The following is a 20,757-nucleotide window of genomic DNA, read 5'->3' as shown; positions in this document are numbered from 1 at the left end:
TAGATAGATAGATAGATAGATAGATAGATAGATAGATAGATAGATAGATAGATAGATAGATAGATAGATAGATAGATAGATAGATAGAATTCCACAACTATCTGTAACGGTGAAGTCTAACAATTCATCAATTTGTTGGGGATCCCCTGGAACCCCCTCAAGGAGCCCTGGTGGTCTCCGGTACCCCTGGTGGTCTCCGGACCCCCTGTTTTAGATGCTAAATGCATGTTTGGGGAGACTACGCCCATACACCCCCCCCCCCCCCCCCCACCATCCCCTCATCAATCTGTGACTCAGACTCACACTCAGCCACTGTATTTCTCAACATGTGGTGTGAGGTTAAATGAGCCTCTGCTGACTCAAAAAACCACAGCAGCATGTAGAGCTCAAATTGCAAACAGACAAAACAATCGGATGCAGGTTAAATTTGTTTTGATGCTATTTAAAAAGGCATTTCTTGTCACTTTTTTGTCATAAGTGTTGCATGTTCTGTCGTCTCTCCTGATTCTGAATGTAGCTTCATCGCTTGGTTTGACCAAATCAAACTCTTTCTACTGTATCAGGATTTTTCGAAACATCTGTGGAAAAATGAATAGGGAAAGAAATCCCTTTGGCCCCATGCCAAAGAGGACATGACTTAGGCACTCTTCTTCTTCTTCTTCTTCTTCTTCTTCTTCTTCTTCTTCTTCTTCTTCTTCTTCTTCTGTCACCAGAGACGACTGGTCTGCTGTCTGGTTTCCTAAAAAGGAGGAGAGGGGAAAAAGCGGTTTATTGAGAGAAAACGATCAGACTGAGACTATACAGGAATCAGAAATGGTTATTACCATTTACAACAAACAGTGTGTGGGGCGGCTTTAGCTCAGGAGGTAGAGCGGGTCGGCCAATGATGCAAGGGTTGGCGGTTCGATCCCCGCTCCCTCCCAGCTGCTGTCGTTGTGTCCTTGGGCAAGACACTTAATCCTCCTTGCTCCCAATGGTGTGTAGGCACCCTGCGTGGCAGCCTGCCGCCATCGTTGTATGAATGGGTGAATGTAGACTATCTACTCATTGTAAAGCGCTTTGGATAAAAGCGCTATATAAATGCAGACCATTTACCATTTTACCATTTACAGTGGCAGTGTTCTTCTTTGTAGCTCTATGCTGCCATCTGGTGGCTAAGAGATGAATAGTTTATTAAAGTTGAAGTACAGTCAATGTGGCTGTATTCTGTCAACATTCAGCCACTCTTACCTTCTCCTTCTCTCCTCAAATCCTCCTCCAACTGACCCGTTCACCTGGCCCCATGTCTGCATCTGTGTCTTCACTCTGAAGGAAAACAGACAAAACAATGCCTCACAATGACTGTGTCAAATCAGGCTGATGTATTGAGCCTCAAACCTACAGAATGTTGCCATTTTTGCAACAACCATGCAGTTTTTTGCATGCAGTATAAGGGGCTGTGCACACAGGACGTGTGTATTTGAGAAGCCAGCGCCTTTCTGCAATTCATTCTCTATGGTAAGGATGCGCTAGGAGTGCTCTTGTTTCGAGGACCGCACCTGGCATTTAAGCGCTCTTGGCGGGTAGTGTTTTTGGGTGGAGCGCTCTGGACGTCTCAAGCTGAAAAAAGTTGAACATTTAGAGGAAAAGCGCGCTGCTCGTCAATGTCACTCCTCCTATCTCTTCTCCTGCCAGAGGGATCTTCAAACTCCGCTGCTGCCAGAATGCCAATAATCTGGCTTTCATGTTTACAGTGTGAACAAACAACAGCAACAGATGAAACCAGCTGGCTACCGTCACCGTGTCACCATTGCGGCATGACCCGTACTGCGGACGACGGGAGGGGAAGAAACAACAACAAAAAAACGCTCCCTGCGCTGTGCGGTCTGTGCGTGTTGGAAGCATGGGCATGATTTCCAAAGCATTCTCATGTGAAAAACACGTTCCCAGTGTGCACAACCGCTAAATACGTTCTTTTGGCCTATTTGAATATTTCTGCATACTGGGGTACCTAACAGTCTTGGAAATGCATGAATTGGGGATGACTAGAAAGCTGAGACTGTGGATTCAATGAGCACAATTCATGTGTGATGATGTTAGTCTCCACTTCATTGTAATTAGAGCATTTTTCTAATGTTGACCTAATCTGTTCATCGAGGACCACGTTCGGGACCCGTAAAACGACTATTTTTCAATGCTGTTGCCGGCATGCACTGTCTACGAGTGCACCCCCACTATATTCAGATGGACCCTAAGTCATTTTGTTCTGGAACCGGGTCTGACATTATGGAACATCACTGACCTGGCTGCAGTGTTGGAGTCGACTGAGAAGATTAGTTTCACCCTCATGACCACCGATGAGGATGCCATCATCACCCACTTCCTGCTTCATCAGGAAGCAACCGCGTGCTCCTGAACCCCCATTGGTCCCTGTGCTGTATGACACTGTGACATCACTGTACAACACTGTGACATCACTCAGGTGGCCGTGAATTGCTCGATGGAAGGAAGGATTCCTGCAGAAAACACACAAAAAGTTGGGGGAAGTGTGTGTGCACGTGAAATCTATAAATCATGCTCTCAAATTGCTAGACCACGCTCCTGATTAAAGGTAGGGATAATGGAAAATGGACTGTGTGTGTGTGTGTGTGTGTGTGTGTGTGTGTGTGTGCGTGTGTGTGCTCGTGCGCGCTCGTACCTGGAGAAGGCCGACACAGAGCCAGTCGGACCTCAGACGGTGACGTCTTGAACAGCTGCAGCACCCTCTACAGGACGAAGAGAGAAACATCATCTTCAAACCAGCTCATACAGACTAGGCTTCCATTAGATTTGGACAATTTTCATGTCAAGAAATTATTAAAAATTACAAGCATTAAGTGTTTTCCTTCAAATACTGTTGTCAGGGTGGAACGCCCTGGATAACAAGAATATAATTAAGGGGCAAATCAAAATGACAAACTAGTGAAAAATTACACAAATGGCAAAAACAAATAAATAAAGCTTGATGTGAATTATTATATATCTGCAACTCTTACAAAGCAGAAATGTTTCCCATGTTTCACTAAATGACACTTTCACATGTGAACTCTCTTTGCATGTCAAGTTCAGTTTTGACATGTGCAACAAATACTGTCATAATTGCAGGTGAAAATGTGAAAAAAGTTCTAATGTGGGGAAAAACGTTTCACGTATGAATTGAAAATGTCACATCTTAAGTAAAAGTAAAAACTGTTGCATGTGATGTCAGAATACAACGTGAAATAAAACAAAAACTCATATGTGAAAACCAACCAGCACATTTACTTTACATGAGGGTTTTTACATCTCTTTTTTTTACCCATGGCACTGGGCCAGCGGCGGTGGGGTGGGGCGGAGGGAGGGATAAAGGGGCTAGGGGGGTATGGGTGGTGTTTGGGGGGGCGTAGGGGGAGTGGCTAGGGGGATATGGGTGGTGTTTGGGGGGTGGGGGGGGGCGTAGGGGGAGTGGCACCGTGGGCTTAAAGGTGTGTGCTTGTTTGTAAGGGACATACAGAGTATGGCAGCTCCTTGAGTGGCTGGCCGTTGATGGCCAGGATGACGTCGCCCTCCTGGATGCGTCCGCTCCGCTGGGCCGGCTGGCCGGGGAACAGCTGCTTCACCCGCACCAAGCTGCCCAAGTCCCTGCTGGGGGGCTCCAGCTCACACATCAGGAAGCTGAAGCCCAGGCCAGTGGGGCTCTTCTTCAGCGTCACCTCCAGGGTGTTGTCTGGGGGGCGGGGTCAAATGAACCTTTGAGGTTCCCAACCTTCACACATATGTGCACCACTTCTATGTGGCATTTAATGTTGACCTGTTATATACTGTATATATATATATATATATATATATATATATATATATATATATATAAACAAGGGCACAAGATATATTTTGTGCACACGCAATACTATCTTGTGCCCTCAATGTAGTAAATTGTGTCTTAATTTATCTATTTATCCTGTGGCCTCTCCTGGGCTTTTCAACCCACGCACACAAACTAAGCAACACCTTGGAAGGAACGGGAATGTGAGCCTTGGTACCGTCGGTGACGAAGCTGTAGTCCCTGGGTCGGCGGGACAGGGTGTACGGTGTGGTGATGATGGCTGGACAGCTCATCCTCTGGTTGCGGTTCGGAGAGATACTGCACGGAGACAGACTGCCCCCACTGTCCGGGCTCACACGCACTCTGGGAAGACTCATAGGCTCCTCCCTCTCCAAGACCAACGAGACCACCTGAGAGAGGAGAGGAGGTGAGAAGAGGTGAGGAGAAGAAAAGAGGGGAGAAGAGAGAAAGGAGAAGAGAGCAGCGATTAGGGGAGGGGCGAGGAGAGAAGAGGAGATGAAAGGAGGAGAGGAGAGGAGAAGAAAGGGGTATGGTTGAGAGGAATGGGAAGAGAGAATAGGACATGATAGGAGAGAGAAGAGGAGAAGACAGTGAATACTATGGTGTTTTCAAAGCATATGAAAGAAGACAACAGTGGTGCCATTTCTGTCTTTACCTCCCCAGTTTTAGTCAGACACTCCACCGCCTGCTGGTAAGTGAAACCCTGAAAACTGATCTCGTCCACTTCTAACAACCTGTCCCCTGTTAGAAAGATAGAGACAGACAGACAGACAGACAGACAGACAGGCAGACAGACAGACAGACAGACAGACAGACAGACACAGACAGACAGACAGACACACAGACAGACAGACAGACAGACAGGCAGGCAGGCAGACAGACAGACAGACAGACAGACAGACAGACAGGCAGACAGACAGACAGACAGGCAGACAGACAGACAGACAGGCAGGCAGGCAGACAGGCAGACAGACAGGCAGACAGACAGACAGACAGACAGACAGACAGACACACAGATAGACAGACAGGCAGGCAGACAGACAGACAGACAGACACACAGATAGACAGACAGGCAGGCAGGCAGACAGACAGACAGACAGACAGACAGACAGACAGACAGACAGACAGACAGACAGACAGACAGACAGACAGACAGACAGACAATGCGGATTTATTTTGCACAGGATGTCACACATATCCAAAAACTGTCAACAGTTTTGCAGGCATTCATTTATAGTTTGACAGTTATTGAGAGTTGATCTGAATGAGGTATTCCTGAATGTGGAAGGACTCAAAGTTGTAAAAGAGTTTAAATATCTTGGGGTTATCTTAGATTCCACCTTAACCTTCAAGAGCCTTGTGAAAAAGGTATCAAACAATCAAATGTAACCTGGTGGAAACTAGCAAACAGCTGGCTGATAGAGGTAGATAGACCGGCTCACATTTATGCCACTATCATATAATAAGCATAATGACCCGCTGCGTGGCAGAAAATAAGCTATTTACAGGACGTACATAAATGTATGCTTAGCACATGCCCCTACGGCCTCTTTTCCAGGCTCTATATAATGCTTCATTTTCAGACATTTCTGTTCTGGGTGACTTACAGTATAAAACATGAATCCTGTTGGAAATAATAATAATAAATAATGATCCTACATCCATGCTAGTACCCATGGTAGTACCTGTCTGGACTCGTCCGTCCCGCTCAGCCGCCCCTCCAGGAACGAGGGTCTTGATGTAGATTCCTCCGTTGGGAAGGTTGGTGTTGACGCCACCCTGAACACACAGTGACAGAACACCCTGAACACACAGTGACAGAACACCCTGAACACACAGTGACAGAACACCCTGAACACACAGTACACCCTGAACACACAGTACACCCTGAACACACAGTGACAGAACACCCTGAACACACAGTGACAGAACACCCTGAACACACAGTGACAGAACACCCTGAACACACAGTGACAGAACACCCTGAACACACAGTACACCCTGAACACACAGTGACAGAACACCCTGAACACACACTGACAGAACACCCTGAACACACAGTGACAGAACACCATGAACACACAGTGACAGAACACCCTGAACACACAGTGACAGAACACTCTGAACACCCTGTGACAGAACACCCTGAACACACAGTGACTGAACACCTTGACAGAGGGATTTTTACAGTCACTCAACATAGAATATGTGAGTGATATACAGAGGCTGAGGAGGGAGATTTCCTTTGTTTATGCCATTCCTTTTTCACACACTGTTGTGACCGGAGGGTCTCGATCTTCCCAGGGCTCAATGTTCCCAGGTCCAATGTTCCCAGGTCTCAATGTTCCCAGGGCTCAATGTTCCCAGGTCTCAATGTTCCCAGGTCTCAATGTTCCCATGTCCAATGTTCCCAGGTCTCAATGTTCCCAGGTCCAATGTTCCCAGGGCTCAATGTTCCCAGGGCCAATGTTCCCAGGTCTCAATGTTCCCAGGTCCAATGTTCCCATGTCCAATGTTCCCAGGTCTCAATGTTCCCAGGTCTCAATGTTCCCAGGTCCAATGTTCCCAGGTCTCAATGTTCCCAGGGCTCAATGTTCCCAGGTCCAATGTTCCCAGGTCTCAATGTTCCCAGGTCTCAATGTTCCCAGGGCTCAATGTTCCCAGGTCTCAATGTTCCCAGGTCCAATGTTCCCAGGGTTCAATGTTCCCAGGTCCAATGTTCCCAGGGTTCAATGTTCCCAGGTCCAATGTTCCCAGGGCTCAATGTTCCCTGCAGGTCCAATGTTCCCAGGGCTCAATCTGACTGTCTGGCTGAATATGATCATATCATTTATATCCACTTTGACAAGCATCACATGTATCTCTTTGCTAAAGCTGTGACAGGGGGGCCTCTGACAAGGCCTTGCTGCAGCCACCCCCTCCCTCTGGAATGCCCTCCCCAGTCACATCTGACAGGTCAAAACTCATTGTCTTTCATACTCATTATGTCATCTTTAAAAACAAAAACAAAAAAAACTCAAAACCCACCTTTTCACTGTTGCTTTTGACCTATAATCTTTTTCTCTCTCTGATGCATTTTAATATTTTCCTCTCTTTATGAAAGTTGTTTTGTCCTGTGTTTGTAAAGTGTCTTTGAGCACGGTCAAAAGCAACAGTGAACAGTGAAGCGCTATATAATAGCCTATCCATTACATGAACATAAATGTAGTGTACATCATTACACGTCTTCTCTGATGCTCTGACAGTCTTTCACTCCTCGCCTGTCTCTCCTTCACACCATGCTGTCAGTCCAGCTGACAAGATAAAGTGTCTCTCTCTCTCTCTCTCTCTCTGTCTCCCCATGTCTCTCTCCCTAATCCCAGACTACAGAGACGTGCGTGTGTTGTTAACCTATTACTCACAGAGAAGCTGATGCCCAGACTTCCGCTGATCTTCCTGAGCTCCACACTGATTTGCTCTGGTCTGACACAGTTCAGAGAGGAGGAGAGGGAGCAGCCATCCTGCAACGGGAGACGGGTGACGTCACTGCAATGGGTGACGTCACCGAGACTACATCCATATTTTTATACAGTCTATGATCATCATATTTGACCTCTTCACATCAGTGGGCTCTCTGCTCTACCATAATTAGCTAGCTCACACATCTATTGTGAAAATGTGATTTTATTGTTTTTGTCAATTACAGGCCACCGACAGGGACAGGTAACAGGGAAGGGCAAGAGACTTGTGTCGGAGGAAATATTTCCAATCGTGTTGCAGTTCCTACTGGTCACCAATAGAGATCAATAGAGGTTACAGATGAGTTAAAGCCCCTGGAAACCCAAATCCACAACAACATCCTAACTATAACATTCTAACTATCATGCCTTCAGTGCCTGGTGCCCAGGTGGGATATCTCGTGAGAAAGGGCCTTTCTGTGTGGAGTTTGCATGTTTTTCCCGTGCTCCCCTGGAGCTCCTCTATAACCCCCCACTAAAAACATGTAGAAGATCGTTTCTGATGACTCTGACCAGCGGCGGTTGGAAGAAGTTGGTCCCCGGCCGCTTCACTGCAGCTGCCCACAGCTCCTGGCCTGAACCATGGAGGAGGACAAGCCAGGATGGATGAAACGCGGAGGACACATTTCACAGCGCCTCTGAAGCATGTGTGTGTGTGTGTGTGTGTGTGTGTGTGTGTGTGTGTACACTGGCTGCCGTGCACGTACAGTATGTGCATGCATTGATGTGTGTCTGTGGCTGTGGAGGTTGGGGACATCGAAATCAGAGTGGGTGATGTTCAAAACTTCATTGCTGAAGTTGCGGCTGAGAGCTGTGGTCTCAAGGTCATAGGTGCCTCAAGGAGCAACAACCCTCGAACATCTCCTGGTGGACACAGGTGGTCAGGGAAGCCGTCCGACTGAAGAAGGAGGCGTTCCGGGACATGTTATCCCGGGCGACTCCGGAGGCCGTTGCAAGGTACCGACAGGCCCGAAGGACAGCAGCCTCAGCCATGACAGAGGCAAAGCAGCGGGTGTGGGAAGAGTTCAGAGAAGCCATGGAGAAGGACTTCCAGTCAGCATGAAAGTGTTTCTGGAAAGCCATCCGGCACCTCAGGAGGGGGAAACAGGGAACCATCCAAGCTGTATTATAGCAAGGATGGGACGGCACACTGTTGACCTCAACTGAGGACGTAATCGGGCGGTGGAAGGAACACTTTGAGGAACTCCTGAACCCGACTAACCCACACTCTGTGATGGACACACAGCTGGAGGATGATGGGGGATCAACATCAATTTCCTTGAAGGAAGTCACTTAGGTAGTCAAACAATTCCACAGTGGTGAAGCCCCAGGGTTGATGAGATCCATCCAGAAATACTGAAGGCTCTGGGTGTTGAGAGGCTGTCATGCATGACATGCCTCATCAACATTGCGTGGAAGTCTGGGGCAGTGCCAAAGGAGTGGCAGACCAGGGTGGTGGTTCCCCTGCTCAGAAAGGGGGACCAGAGGATGTGTGTCAACTACAGAGGCATCACATTACTCAGCCTCCCGGGGAAAGTCTACTCTAAGGTGCTGGAAAGAGAGCTGGGCCAGAAGGCAAAGCTCTCGATCTATCGGTCGATTTTCGCTCCTACCCTCATCATGAGGAATGGGTCATGACTGAAAGAACAAGATCGCGGATACAAGCAGCCGAAATGGGTTTTCTCAGGAGGGTGGCTGGCATCTCTCTCATCCGTGAGGGACTCAGAGTAGAGCCGCTGCTCCTTCGCATAGAAAGGAGCCAGTTGAGGTGGGTTCGCGCATCTGGGCGCCTCCCTAGGGGGGTGTTCCAGGCACGTCCACCTTGGAGGAGACCGCGCGGCAGACCGAGGGCTAGGTGGAGAGATTATATCTCCATGCCGGCCTGGGAACACCTCGGGATCGCCCAATCAGAGGTGGCCGGCGAAAGGGAAGTTTGGGGTCCCCTGCTGGAACTACTAGCTCCACGACCCGATCCCAGATAAGCCGTTGAAGATGAATGGTTAATGACAAATTTTTCTGTGGTGTGACAAATTCAAAACATTTATTTTTGGTTTCCAGGGGCTTTAATGCCTCTTTAAATATAAATAAAGATATCTGGTTATGGAAAAATATATCTGCTTATGTGTAGTCTTCTGTGCCTGTAATAAAACAGGGGGGAAATCAAAAATAAAGATATCACTAGGGGGCACTTTACACGACGACGGTTTCCTATGGAAATGGGGAATTATTTTATCGTTAGTGCCTCCCGTTAAGATGGCGACGGCGAATTCGCGCTTAGGAAATGACACATTTTGAAACCACCCTCTAGAGTGGAATCGTTGGTGACGCTTCCCGCTGAGCGCTCCATGTAATCGGTTAGAAACGATAGTCTTCCCAGAAACTCTGACGTGCCTGCACACACGACACACGCTTGGCAACATTCAGAATTAAGCTACACTGCGGCCGACTTCAGTTACATGTTCATAACGAGCGTTACTGCTGCTGCGAGGAGCCGATGGCTGTACCCGGTCGGCATTTAACATTAGGCAAGCACATCGACAGTGTTTTCTCACTGCAGCCTACACAGTAGACAGTGTCAGCACAGCCAGCGCTCCCGATCCTCGCTGCTCGTTAAAGATTTCCAAATAGGCTTATTCTGATAAACTGGTCACATCTATGTAACGTTCTCACCCGAAGAATATTACAACTTTAAAACAGTTTGTTTTTTTTAGCTTGAAAACAGCTTTTTGGCAAGTCTAAAAATTACTACGGTAGCCGTAATCTATTTCCGTGTCTAAAACCCAGAAAGACGTCATGTAGAAGCGTCCGTGGAGTGACGAGCAACGCCCCGTTGACCATCACAATGCCACCTAGCGACCTGGCATGTACATTACGGCGTTTTAAAAATTCAACAGCGCTCATGTAAACGGGGAGAAGGTGTGAAGGAAAAGGTGTGAAGGAAACGCTATTGTGTCGTTTCTTCCAGAGACTGTCCTTGTGTAAAGGGCCCCTAGAAAACCAACCCCTAGCCCATTGTACCTGTGCATTGAGGACGCGTATGTCACACGGAACGTGCAAGCGGCTGCCGGTCTTGGGCATCATCATGACCGAGATGATCTCATCCAGGCTGTCGTCTCCTGTCAGCCTGTCTGCCAGCAGTGCCTGGGGCTCCTCCTCCAGCCTGTCTGCCAGCAGTGCCTGGGGCTCCTCCTCCAGGCCGTCTGCCAGCAGCGCCTGGGGCTCCTCCAGCCCATCTGTCAGGGGTGCCTGGGGCTCCTCGCTCCTCAGCACAGGAGGACGGACATGGTTGGGGGGACCTGGCAGGACATGGTTTTGGGGGAAGGCGACTGGGGGTAGAAGTAACACAATAGAGTCAGTTAATGAAATACCACGGTTGGGCTAGAACACAGATTTTTACATTACTTATATTTCAGGAAGTCAGCTGATGCTCCTATTCAAAGTGACGTAGACCAGTGGTTCTTAACGTGGGACCACCAGAGTTAACACAGTTAGAGAATGTGTCACTGTTTTGCCCATAGTCTCCAAACTACTCCTCATCGGCTCCATTCACCAACTGCCCCACACAATAAGAATATTGTCAGATTTGGATAAGAAAGATGATCATTATAGATAGATTTAGATTATTTCCAATTATTTCCAATAATGATATACATCACAATATGGATCACGTGCGCAACCAATTGTAAGAAGTTCACAGAACGGTCACAGCCACAGCATCCACACACACACACACACACACACACACACACACACACACACACACACACACACACACACACACACACACACACACACACACACACACACACACACACACACCTCTTGATTGTGAGATGATAAGTTGGACCTCCTCTGGGCTACTCTGCATCACCTCTGCAGCCTCGCTGAAGGTCATGCCCTCCAGGCTGGTGTTGTTCAGAGATATCAGACGACCGCCTAGGGGCAAAGGGCAAAGAGTGATTTCCCCCTCCTAACCCTAACCCTCCACCTCTGAAGCCCACAGATTGGACAATTGTCTTGTTTTCTCCATTTTCTTCCTTTTTTTCACCAGTCAAACAGGATCATGTGTGATTAGTGTGCTATGGGCTTTAGCATGCAGTTAGGTTGATGAGAGACTCGACCTGATCGGATGCGTCCGTCCTTATCAGCAGGTCCCCCAGGCACGATGGAGGCCACGAAGATCCCCAGGTCATAGCGGCCCACCGTGTCTTCTCCCACTATCACCACACCTGGAGTCACACAACACATAGTCAGTAAACACCTGGATACACACACCACACAGGTAAAGACACCTGGCATCTACATTCTAGTTTTACTATCGGGAATATGACAAGTAGGTGAATCTCCCAAAATGTTGGCGTATCCCTTTAAGCATTTTATTAATTTTGCATCAAACAATACCGTCATTCACTCATTCAGTTCAAACACACTGTAGCATGCATTGCATGCTGTATGTGCAAAACAGCCACATATTGTTGATAAAGGTAAAGTAATAACATTGTGAAATTGTTATAAATAATCTTAGTTTACTGTAAGACAAAACTCTAGTGACTCAACCTTGTAATGTCGAACACACAGTGAACAATTTGATTTATACAATCTCTATATGGTGTGTGTGATAAAGAGTCATCTTACCAAGGCCAAGCTTTGGGTCTTTCTTTAAGGAAACACATAAGACTTCTCTGTCTGAAGACATTATTTGTTTGGTCGGTGTATCTGTGACACATACAGTAAAACACATGAACATTAGTCAATATAATAATAAATCAAGGAAACATGTAATCTCAATCAGTGGTTTCACAATTATAACCTTTTCAAATTTTGAAATTTTGACCTTTAATTGAACGTACAAAGTTGTCCCAAGAGCGTCTTAATGCTGGAAAGAATACTAGAATGTAGTACTTAAGTAGAAGTAATGTTACTTTGCTGTTATTTTACTTCAGTCAAAGTAAAACCACTGCAATATATTTCAGTAAAAGTATACTAAATATCTAATTTAAAATGTTGTCAGAGTAAAAGTTTCTTAGAAAATAGCACATTGTTAGCTGTGATCTTCATCTTTTCCATGTGATTCTTAGGCTGCTTTCTCTCTCGTAACGGACAAGCCCGTCTTTTATTGTCACACGAACACCACAATACATGCATGCGGCCACAACACACTCATGTTGACGGTGGCCGGTGAAAAGTGTCCTCTGCATTTAACCCATCCAGGCATGTCCTTTCCTCCGGGGGGCAGGCCAGGAGCAGTGGTCGCTTTCTCGTACAGCGCCTGGGGACCAACTTCGGATGTTGTCGTCACTGGTCGGATGACGATGACGATCTGATCTTCTGCATGTTTTTTTAGTGGGGGGGTTATATACGGAGGAACCCTCTGGGGGAGCACGGGGAGAACATGCAAACTCCACACAGAGAGAAAGGCCCTTACGACGAGATACCCCACCTGGGCAGTAGGCACTGAAGATATGGGGGGGAACACAACCACAGCGCCCACAGTGTCCCAGGCGAGAATCGAACCCAGGACCTTCTGACTGTGAGGCGACAGCGCTACCGACTGCGCCACCGTACCCCTTCTCACTGGGAACGATTGCTTTCGTTCCATTCCGTTCCGCACCCGGGAACGATTGCCCCCCTCCCCTCTCCCCGCTGCTCAGAAACGCAACAGAGTGCATTTGCATCATCAACTATGCCTGGAGTTTATCCTCGCCCGTGTGTCTATGTGGTTTGGAACGGTTGGCTTTCACGCTCGCAAGTGTTCCATGCCCGGAAATGCCAAAACGCTCCCCAGACCACCTTTTCAAGTGGATCCTGTCACGGTTCCCTGTTGCGCACCCGGGCACAGTACAGAACGGAACGCAACGTTCACACTCGTCAAACATTCTAAAACTGGGGTCATTTTGGGAACAAGTGTGCTCGGGAACGGTACCGGGGCCCCAGTGAGAAAGCACTCTTAAAGTTAAAATTCTCTTCATTGGAAAGTTTGGAAATTACTAAATAACGTCCACAAAGTGAAGTCAGATTAGCCTGTGAATGGATCCACAGTTTGTCCATTTCCATTGTTTTTATGTCTGTTGCTAATGGAGAAACACAAAATCTGTTTTAAAATGGAGTGAAGTAATACAATACAAACATGATTCCTTGTAATTAGGTGCAGGGTTCCCACACCTTCTTCAACATCAAATGCAAGGACTTTTCAAGGAGTTTCAAGGCCCAATTCCCCAAATTCAAGGACCCAACACGGCACAGTTTGAGACATGGATCAAGGTGAATTACTGTTACAACACAGAATTTGTATAATGAAAACTAGCGTGAATAAATGAACGTTCCTGACTAACTTCATTGACAGGGAGTTGAGGTGTCTCTATATTGAAAAGTCTCTGGGTTTACCTCTGGCACTGGAGAAGCTACAGCGAGCTTCCGAGCCGCTCCTCTGAGAGCAGGCAGGGGAACGAATGGCAGGGCTGCTGGAGCAGGTGCTGCACACACACACACACACACACACACACACACACACACACACACACACACACACACAACACAGAGGAAAAAACAACATCGTGAAAACCAGAATCATGCAATATAGGCTAGCCTACAGAAAATCCGTGCTCCGCCCAGACTGATTGACAGGTGATCTTCATGTCATCACGATACGATTCCACTGAAAGACGATAAACGAGTACTGCAGGGATGAGTCGGGAAAACATGGCAAACACTTCCGGCTTGTAGGTGCAAAAGACAATCTGCCTTTTCCCCCTACGAACCAGCACTGACGATAGCAACATCAATTTTCTCCCTTCTCAGAAAATCTAGAAAGCTAGCACGTTTCGCGCTCGACATTTTTGATGAGTGTCTCTCGACAGAAATAAAAGAGTCATACGCCGTTTTTACTTTATACTTCAGGTTTTAGTTGTCTCCATGGTAACTAGCAAATCACAGTGCACAGCAAAATATGACTGTCTGCGACATAACATTCTCCAGGTATGCGACACCAAAGGAAAGTGTGGAGAGACACTTTTTTCTCTTGCTAAAGACATCATATCGGTCGAGCGACGGTTTCAAGTGTCGAGAGACGATAATTAAATAAGTCAGGGTAAATAATACTTGTGTTGGTTGAGTCAGGGTAAATAATACCTGTGTTGGTTGAGCCAGGGTAAACTAAAACGACCGCACCGCGGATATATGCCTCCGCCAACAAGTGAGCAGTCGACATCCATGTCTGTCCAGACTTTGACGTTTGAGCAAAATGTGAAGAAATTGACCACTAAAATCTAATCAGTTCATCCTTGAGTCCAAGTGGACGTTTCAGGCAAATTCGAAGAAATTCCGTCAAGGCGTTCCTGAGATATTGCGTTAACGAGCTTGAAAATGGAGTTCGAGAGGTCACAGTGACCTTGACCTTTGACCACCAAAATCTAAATCAGTTCATCCTTGAGTCCAAGTTGAGCCAAGTTGGAAGAAATTCTGTCAATGCGTTCCTGAGATATCGCGTTAACGAGCTTGGAAATGGCATTTGTGAGGTCACAGTGACCTTGAACTTTGACCTTTGACCACCAAAATCTAATCACTTCATCCTTGAGTCCAAGTCGACATTTGGGGCAAATTTGATGAAATTCCGTCAAGGCGTTCCTCAGATATCGCGTTAACGAACATCAGACGGACGGACAGACGGACGGATGGACGGACAACCCGAAACCATAATGCCTCCAGCCTGGCTATCGCCGGCAGAGGCATAATAATACCTGTGTTGGTTGAGGCTCTGGCGGTGCTGTCTGATGCGTGCCTGGATCCTGGTGGCCATGCCGTCACACAGCTTGGTCATGGAGTCGTGTGGTGTGGTCAGACCGCTGGCGTCCTGTGGCGTCTCCCAACACGGTGAGGACTTTAGCCGGCTACTCTCTAACCCGCGGCACACTGCTGCACACATGTTCTCCTCTGCAGGCACACAGAGAGAGACATGGGGGAGGCATTATGGCTTATTTATATACATACACATTTCTTTCATATCTATCTATTTAAAATAGACACTTTTCACACACTTGTTATTGTCATAGTTAATGTAATGTGAGTACATTGAGAGCAACGCAAACCGGAGTCAAATCCCTTGTATGTGCATACTTGGCCAATAAAGCTGATTCTGATTTAAAATGATGTGTGTCAACAAATGCAAATTGCAAGAAGAACCATGCATTAAAACTGTTTAACACGCACCTACTCATTGATTATCCTGGTTAAGGCATAGCGACGAAGCCTTCTGTCCGTACTCTGTGTTCATTTCGTGACTATCAAAACCACTTGTCGACACTGTGCATAGTAGTCGACTAGTCGTCATCTTGGTTTTAGGAATGTAAAACAAATAAATACAGGTTTTGTCTCTCCCTTTTTCCACAGTGGCGTAAGTTAATAAAGCAGTAGAGCACATATGCCACTGGGGAGCGCTGTGGGTTCAGTGTTGACTGCCAAAGTAACAGAATGGGAGAGCAGTGCAAAAGAGCAGAACAAACTATCACCCGGCGCTAATTGCCCAGTGCCACCACTGCGCCAAAATTTGCAAGATATGGACCGGAAATTTTTTCAGCACAACTGGGTGATGATGGGTGAGCAACTTTCATTGGAATGAATTGGCCCCATCTTGCAATGCCTTCTCCAGTTTTTCTTTATACCTCCATATGGTATGGATAGATTGTATTTTTCCAGTTAATAGCAGAGTACTAGGCTTCATAATATTAGCTTTGCCCTATCTTCTCATCTTTTTCATTGAGTTTCAGTCTGATGTTACTTAGCCAGGAAAACGGGGTTATTTGGCTCCACCCAGGTTTAACTCAACCAATCAGATGATTTCTGCATCCATAGCAGCTCTGCCTCTGAGCAACTAACAAATAACACCATAATGTAAACATGGAAACAGTGTGGTGAGAGGAAGTGACCTGAGACCAGACTGTGGCTGAGCTGGCGGGAGTTCATCTCATTGTTGAACTTGTGCTGGGCAGAACAGAGGTTACACAGGTACTTGGCTATCCTGGACCTCTCTGTGATGAAGGTGTGCTTCTTCTTGCTGCCGCGGATCTCTACCACAAACTTTCGCTTCTGCAGGAACAGACACAAATGACAGAGTTGTAAAGGGAACAAGAGATATAACAAGATATATTACAGGAATACAAGGAGGACTGTAAATGTCAGCAGAAGCAGCTGGTTGCAGCCATCCATCCATCGAGTTGCACCTTAGCCCCTTAAATCATTTCACTCAGTAGGTTATTAAAGACCCTGGAAACCAAAATCCACAAAAACCTTCTATGTAATTTAAGTTAATTATAAGCCTCAAAAAGTTTGAGACATTAGTTTCAACCCAAATCCTAAATATCGCCATTTCAATATTACATTTTTTTTGTGAGGCAGCTTTGAATTGGGTGGTGCTGAACTGCTTCAAATCCACCTCCAACAATAGAGGAATCACTCTCCATGCAATTCTCCGTGGATGTGCGTATACTTAAAAAATAAAAATAAACAATAACAGCCGCCCTCGGAGCAGATTCTGCCTCTCCAGCAGAACTTCCACACCTCCGTTGTGACATAAAACGCATCACAACGGAGCGCTTTGGCAGAGGAGGAAATGGGAGATCTCCATGAAGAAAACACACAGAGAGAAGGTAAACACTGTGCATGTGCTTACATTACCGACATTATTAATGATATACAAAGTGGGTTGATCACCGGTAAAGCCATCCTTTAAGCCAGCCCAGTGCACATCTATTCATCTGGCTGGTGGGCAATTTTATGATTAAAATTATGATCAGTGTCATCATGCTGTCTCTCAGTACATGCGTGAGAGGCTGCTTATGTGAGAACTGCAATATGTGAGATTTTAAGAAAATAACCTGTGCTGTGAAATATCCCTTTAAATGACAGGCCATAAGTAACTTCTTTACCCAAATATAACAGCTGAGCTGCTTCATGATTTTGATGGTACAGTGATTTCTAATAGGGAGAATAGCAGCTCTGTCATTCCCACATCGCCCTCTGAAGGCCTGTTCCTGCATTAAGCATTTTTGGTGTCTGCGTCCCGGTGGCTTGACAGTGTCAAGTTGCCTGGAACTTTTAAGTCAATTTCCTGTACAGCTCCCGCCAATTAAAAGTTTTCCACGGACAAACTATCATCATGCTTTTATTGTGAAGTACGGTTAAGAAGTGAAACGTGTTTCACTCACTAGCTTGATTAGTGGTGCAATGAGCTACTTCTCTCGCTGAAACAAGTTGAGATAACAACATTTCGGGATATTTGTAGCTACCCTCCCCCCTTCCCAGCGAGCCAGTTATAACACTGCAGAAAGGCGCTATCTTCCCCCCCCTGCAGAAAGGTTAGCAAAGTAGAGAGTACAAGTAGAAACCGTGAAATCAGGCTGATATCGGAGCGTATACAAACAGGGGAGTCTAGCATTTAGGTGGGGGCGCAGTTTCCCCAAAGAGTAAAACTAATTAATTAATTAATTAATTAATGAAGATTGTCCGAGTCCGAGCCAAGTCTCAAGTCTTTCGAGGATGAGTCTCAAGTCAAGTCTCAAGTCAGTCTGTGTGTGCGACTTAAGTGCAACCCAGGTCCAAGTCCCCATCTCTGACCTCCAGTCATTACTGTGTAACAATTGGCCTGTAATTTAAAGGGTTGCCTCTTGTCAATGTTGTTTGACTCTATATTATTAACAGAATAAAAAAGAGACTGCAAGTCCTCCACTCACATTAGAGGAGATGGTCGCCGTCTCCCTCCAGTAGAAAGTCTGACCGGTGGAGCGGCAGCCATCTTGAACCTCGTAGACGATGACTCCTTTGGCACAAACCCCGAGGATGATGGCTCCCTCTACAGGCTTCTTCTCACGCATCACCCGGTAGAACAGCACGCCGTACTCTGGCAGCTGCTGACAAACCTACAGGAATACAGTAATATAATATTCATGGGCCAAAGAATGCTGACTCTGTTTGATGTCATCTTGATATATGAGTCATTATGGTAAAACCATACTGATCACCAGTGGTGTAGTGGTGAATACAGAGGTGGCTACACTATCCAAGGTGAGTGGTTTACCCTCCTTGTTTCCTCTCATTGATACAGTTGATCTGACAATAGGCGAGTAAACTCTGCCTCATTTCAGCGGACCTCCAGCCCGCCCCCAGAGACTTCTAGAAAGTACAAAGTGCACGGGCCAATCAGGGACCTGCCTCATAGTTTACAATGTAACCAGCCAATCAGGGAGACCGCTGGCAAAACAGTTATGGCGGGTCCCGAAGCAACGATTGGTAACTTTAGCATTAATAAACAGCCATAAGTGCAGTTATCTTCTTTTATATATATATATCTAGTATCTATATATACATTTGGCAATGTGGGCATTGTTTCAATTTTGTGTTCCAGAAGTGATGTCACTCAACTGGAAGTGATGTCATAAGGGGACACACACACACAAGGAGGCATTGTGACACCGCGCTTAGACGAGCTGAAGTGATGTCATAAGGGGGCACCCACACACCCACACCCACTGATGACATCATTAGTGATGTCATAAGGGGGCACACACACAAGGAGGCATTGTGACATCACTGATGATGTCAATGTTGTCCTCTTCACTGATCAATGTTGTTCTCTTCACTCAATGATTCTGCCTGGCACTGAACATTCCATATCAAATATTTATATTACTATGTTGTCACCTTGAGAAACTCAAACTCGGCTTCGTCAGTGAGCATGTGGGCGTTGTTGCTGTGCAGCCGCAGCAGCTCCTGTTGAATGCAAGGCAAGGCACGTTTCTCCATCACGCTCTTGGAGACGTACTGCTCAGGGCGATAGTAGCTCCTACCATACACCTGCACACAACAGAGCACACACATTTCACTAATACAATTTGATTGATGCAAATCGTTGTAGTATAATAGTATAATAATAGTTGGGATGGAAGCGCAATCTATTTTTGAGGTGTGGAGATGTGCACATTACTTTGAATTTGCAGGAAAGGACAGGAATGTGACACCGCTGTGAACACAACATCAAATCTCTCCAAGCACAAGCAAAGCAACATGCTACAAAGTGAGCAGCAAAAGAGCCACAGAGACCCAAGCTCAGTCGACCTGAAGCAAGCAGCTAAAGCATGATTTTCAACAGGTAACGTTCAAAGCAGAGATAAAACAGGCTTAATTGCATCAGGAAATGCTGCCCGTTTGTTTCTACAGTAGAATCGCCATCTTTCAGAAGCACAAATCTAGTAAAAAGTGGGACAATGTCTGTAACCATACGTTGTCCCCGCCTGGTGTTCACAGTACCTCAGGCATGCAGTCTCCATACTCGGCCTGCAGGGCCAGAGCGCCCAGGTACAGAGCGGTCTCCTCATGGCAGCACAGCCTGTCCTCCAGCAGGTCCCTCCTCAGCTGGAGGTAGTACTGGTGCCGGCTCAGTTTGTGCCTGACGGAACACAGCACACACAGGAGGATGCATTCTGTCACAGAGGTTTAGGTTCTCGTTCTCCATAATGAAAGAAAAGTGTAACACTTACAAAAGCAGAGAAATGTCATTGACAAAGAATTTGATCCGGAAGAAAAGGACAAAGCTGGTTGTAGGCACTTTCTTCCAGCTGTCGGGAGCAACTTTGCAAATCTTGGTGTCATTTTCCAGGAAGAAAAACTCATTATCTGAGCAGAGAAGAGAAATAGTGAGACAAGAGTTCAAGCAGACAGTGTTGACTTTCTAAACGTCACCACAGGCAATCACACTGGTCTCAGCAGAGAAAAGTTGACTTTGCATTTTTGTGTTTGGTTCATTTAGCTTCAAACTGATCAATCACAAATCACAAATGGACAAATCTGATTGGTCACTTTGCTGATTTTAAACCAGATTTGTATCATGACACAATCGGTAGATCAGTGTTGATAAACAAATGGCAGCTTATAATGGGACCGTATGGAGCCAGCCTTGAGTGTCTCACGCTAGCAGGCTGTGCTGTCACTTCATTTTCATTCACTTCATTTTAAAAACTGCTCACACAACCTTAACATACATATATGATATACATCAGAGCCTTGAGCTACTTCTGATCTCACTCAGAATGTCAAAAATATAAGTGATGTGATGTATAGTTTTTGAGATATTAACGTTTGTTTGGCACAAAACATACTAGTTAACAGCTGCGGTTCCGGGTGGCATATCCGGGTGTCATGATGTCATGCTGATTCGTCATATACTGTATATGCAAATGAACAATTGCTGCCTTCAAATGAAAGTGGTGAACTCGTGTTTACGAGACGGGAAGTTGTGTACACGACATGGCATTCAAGTGGTTACGTTGTGAACATGCACAGTTGACTAGAAGCCACCGAGGCTAACAATTGAGCTAACACTAGCTAGCCAGCAGCACCTTATACAGGAAATGCAAAGGCATATGCAAAGGC

The 20,757-nt window shown here is 46.3% G+C and overlaps 1 protein-coding gene across 1 annotated transcript in view; it reads right to left on the bottom strand.

The window, feature by feature from the left end:
• Positions 1-2,457: 2,457 nt before the first annotated feature.
• The window catches only part of LOC310775635 (FERM and PDZ domain-containing protein 2-like), a gene marked incomplete at both ends in the record, with an annotated part of 28,974 nt that continues 10,674 nt past the window's right edge, over positions 2,458-20,757 (bottom strand). Inside the window, 18 exons of the mRNA XM_083635791.1 lie at positions 2,458-2,495; positions 2,678-2,744; positions 3,510-3,724; positions 4,038-4,230; positions 4,497-4,582; positions 5,527-5,620; positions 7,243-7,341; positions 10,357-10,664; positions 11,158-11,274; positions 11,460-11,567; positions 11,974-12,054; positions 13,723-13,811; positions 15,075-15,267; positions 16,260-16,419; positions 18,063-18,248; positions 19,030-19,182; positions 19,636-19,774; positions 19,866-20,001. Of these exons, the coding sequence (XP_083491917.1) occupies positions 2,458-2,495; positions 2,678-2,744; positions 3,510-3,724; positions 4,038-4,230; positions 4,497-4,582; positions 5,527-5,620; positions 7,243-7,341; positions 10,357-10,664; positions 11,158-11,274; positions 11,460-11,567; positions 11,974-12,054; positions 13,723-13,811; positions 15,075-15,267; positions 16,260-16,419; positions 18,063-18,248; positions 19,030-19,182; positions 19,636-19,774; positions 19,866-20,001 (2,462 nt within the window). The remainder of the gene's footprint in view (positions 2,496-2,677; positions 2,745-3,509; positions 3,725-4,037; positions 4,231-4,496; positions 4,583-5,526; positions 5,621-7,242; positions 7,342-10,356; positions 10,665-11,157; positions 11,275-11,459; positions 11,568-11,973; positions 12,055-13,722; positions 13,812-15,074; positions 15,268-16,259; positions 16,420-18,062; positions 18,249-19,029; positions 19,183-19,635; positions 19,775-19,865; positions 20,002-20,757) is intronic.

The sequence above is a fragment of the Poromitra crassiceps genome (assembly GCF_964638095.1).
Source record: "Poromitra crassiceps genome assembly, chromosome: 4".
Classification (NCBI taxonomy): Eukaryota; Metazoa; Chordata; class Actinopteri; order Beryciformes; family Melamphaidae; genus Poromitra; species Poromitra crassiceps.
This window is presented reverse-complemented; position numbering and strand designations above follow the sequence as displayed.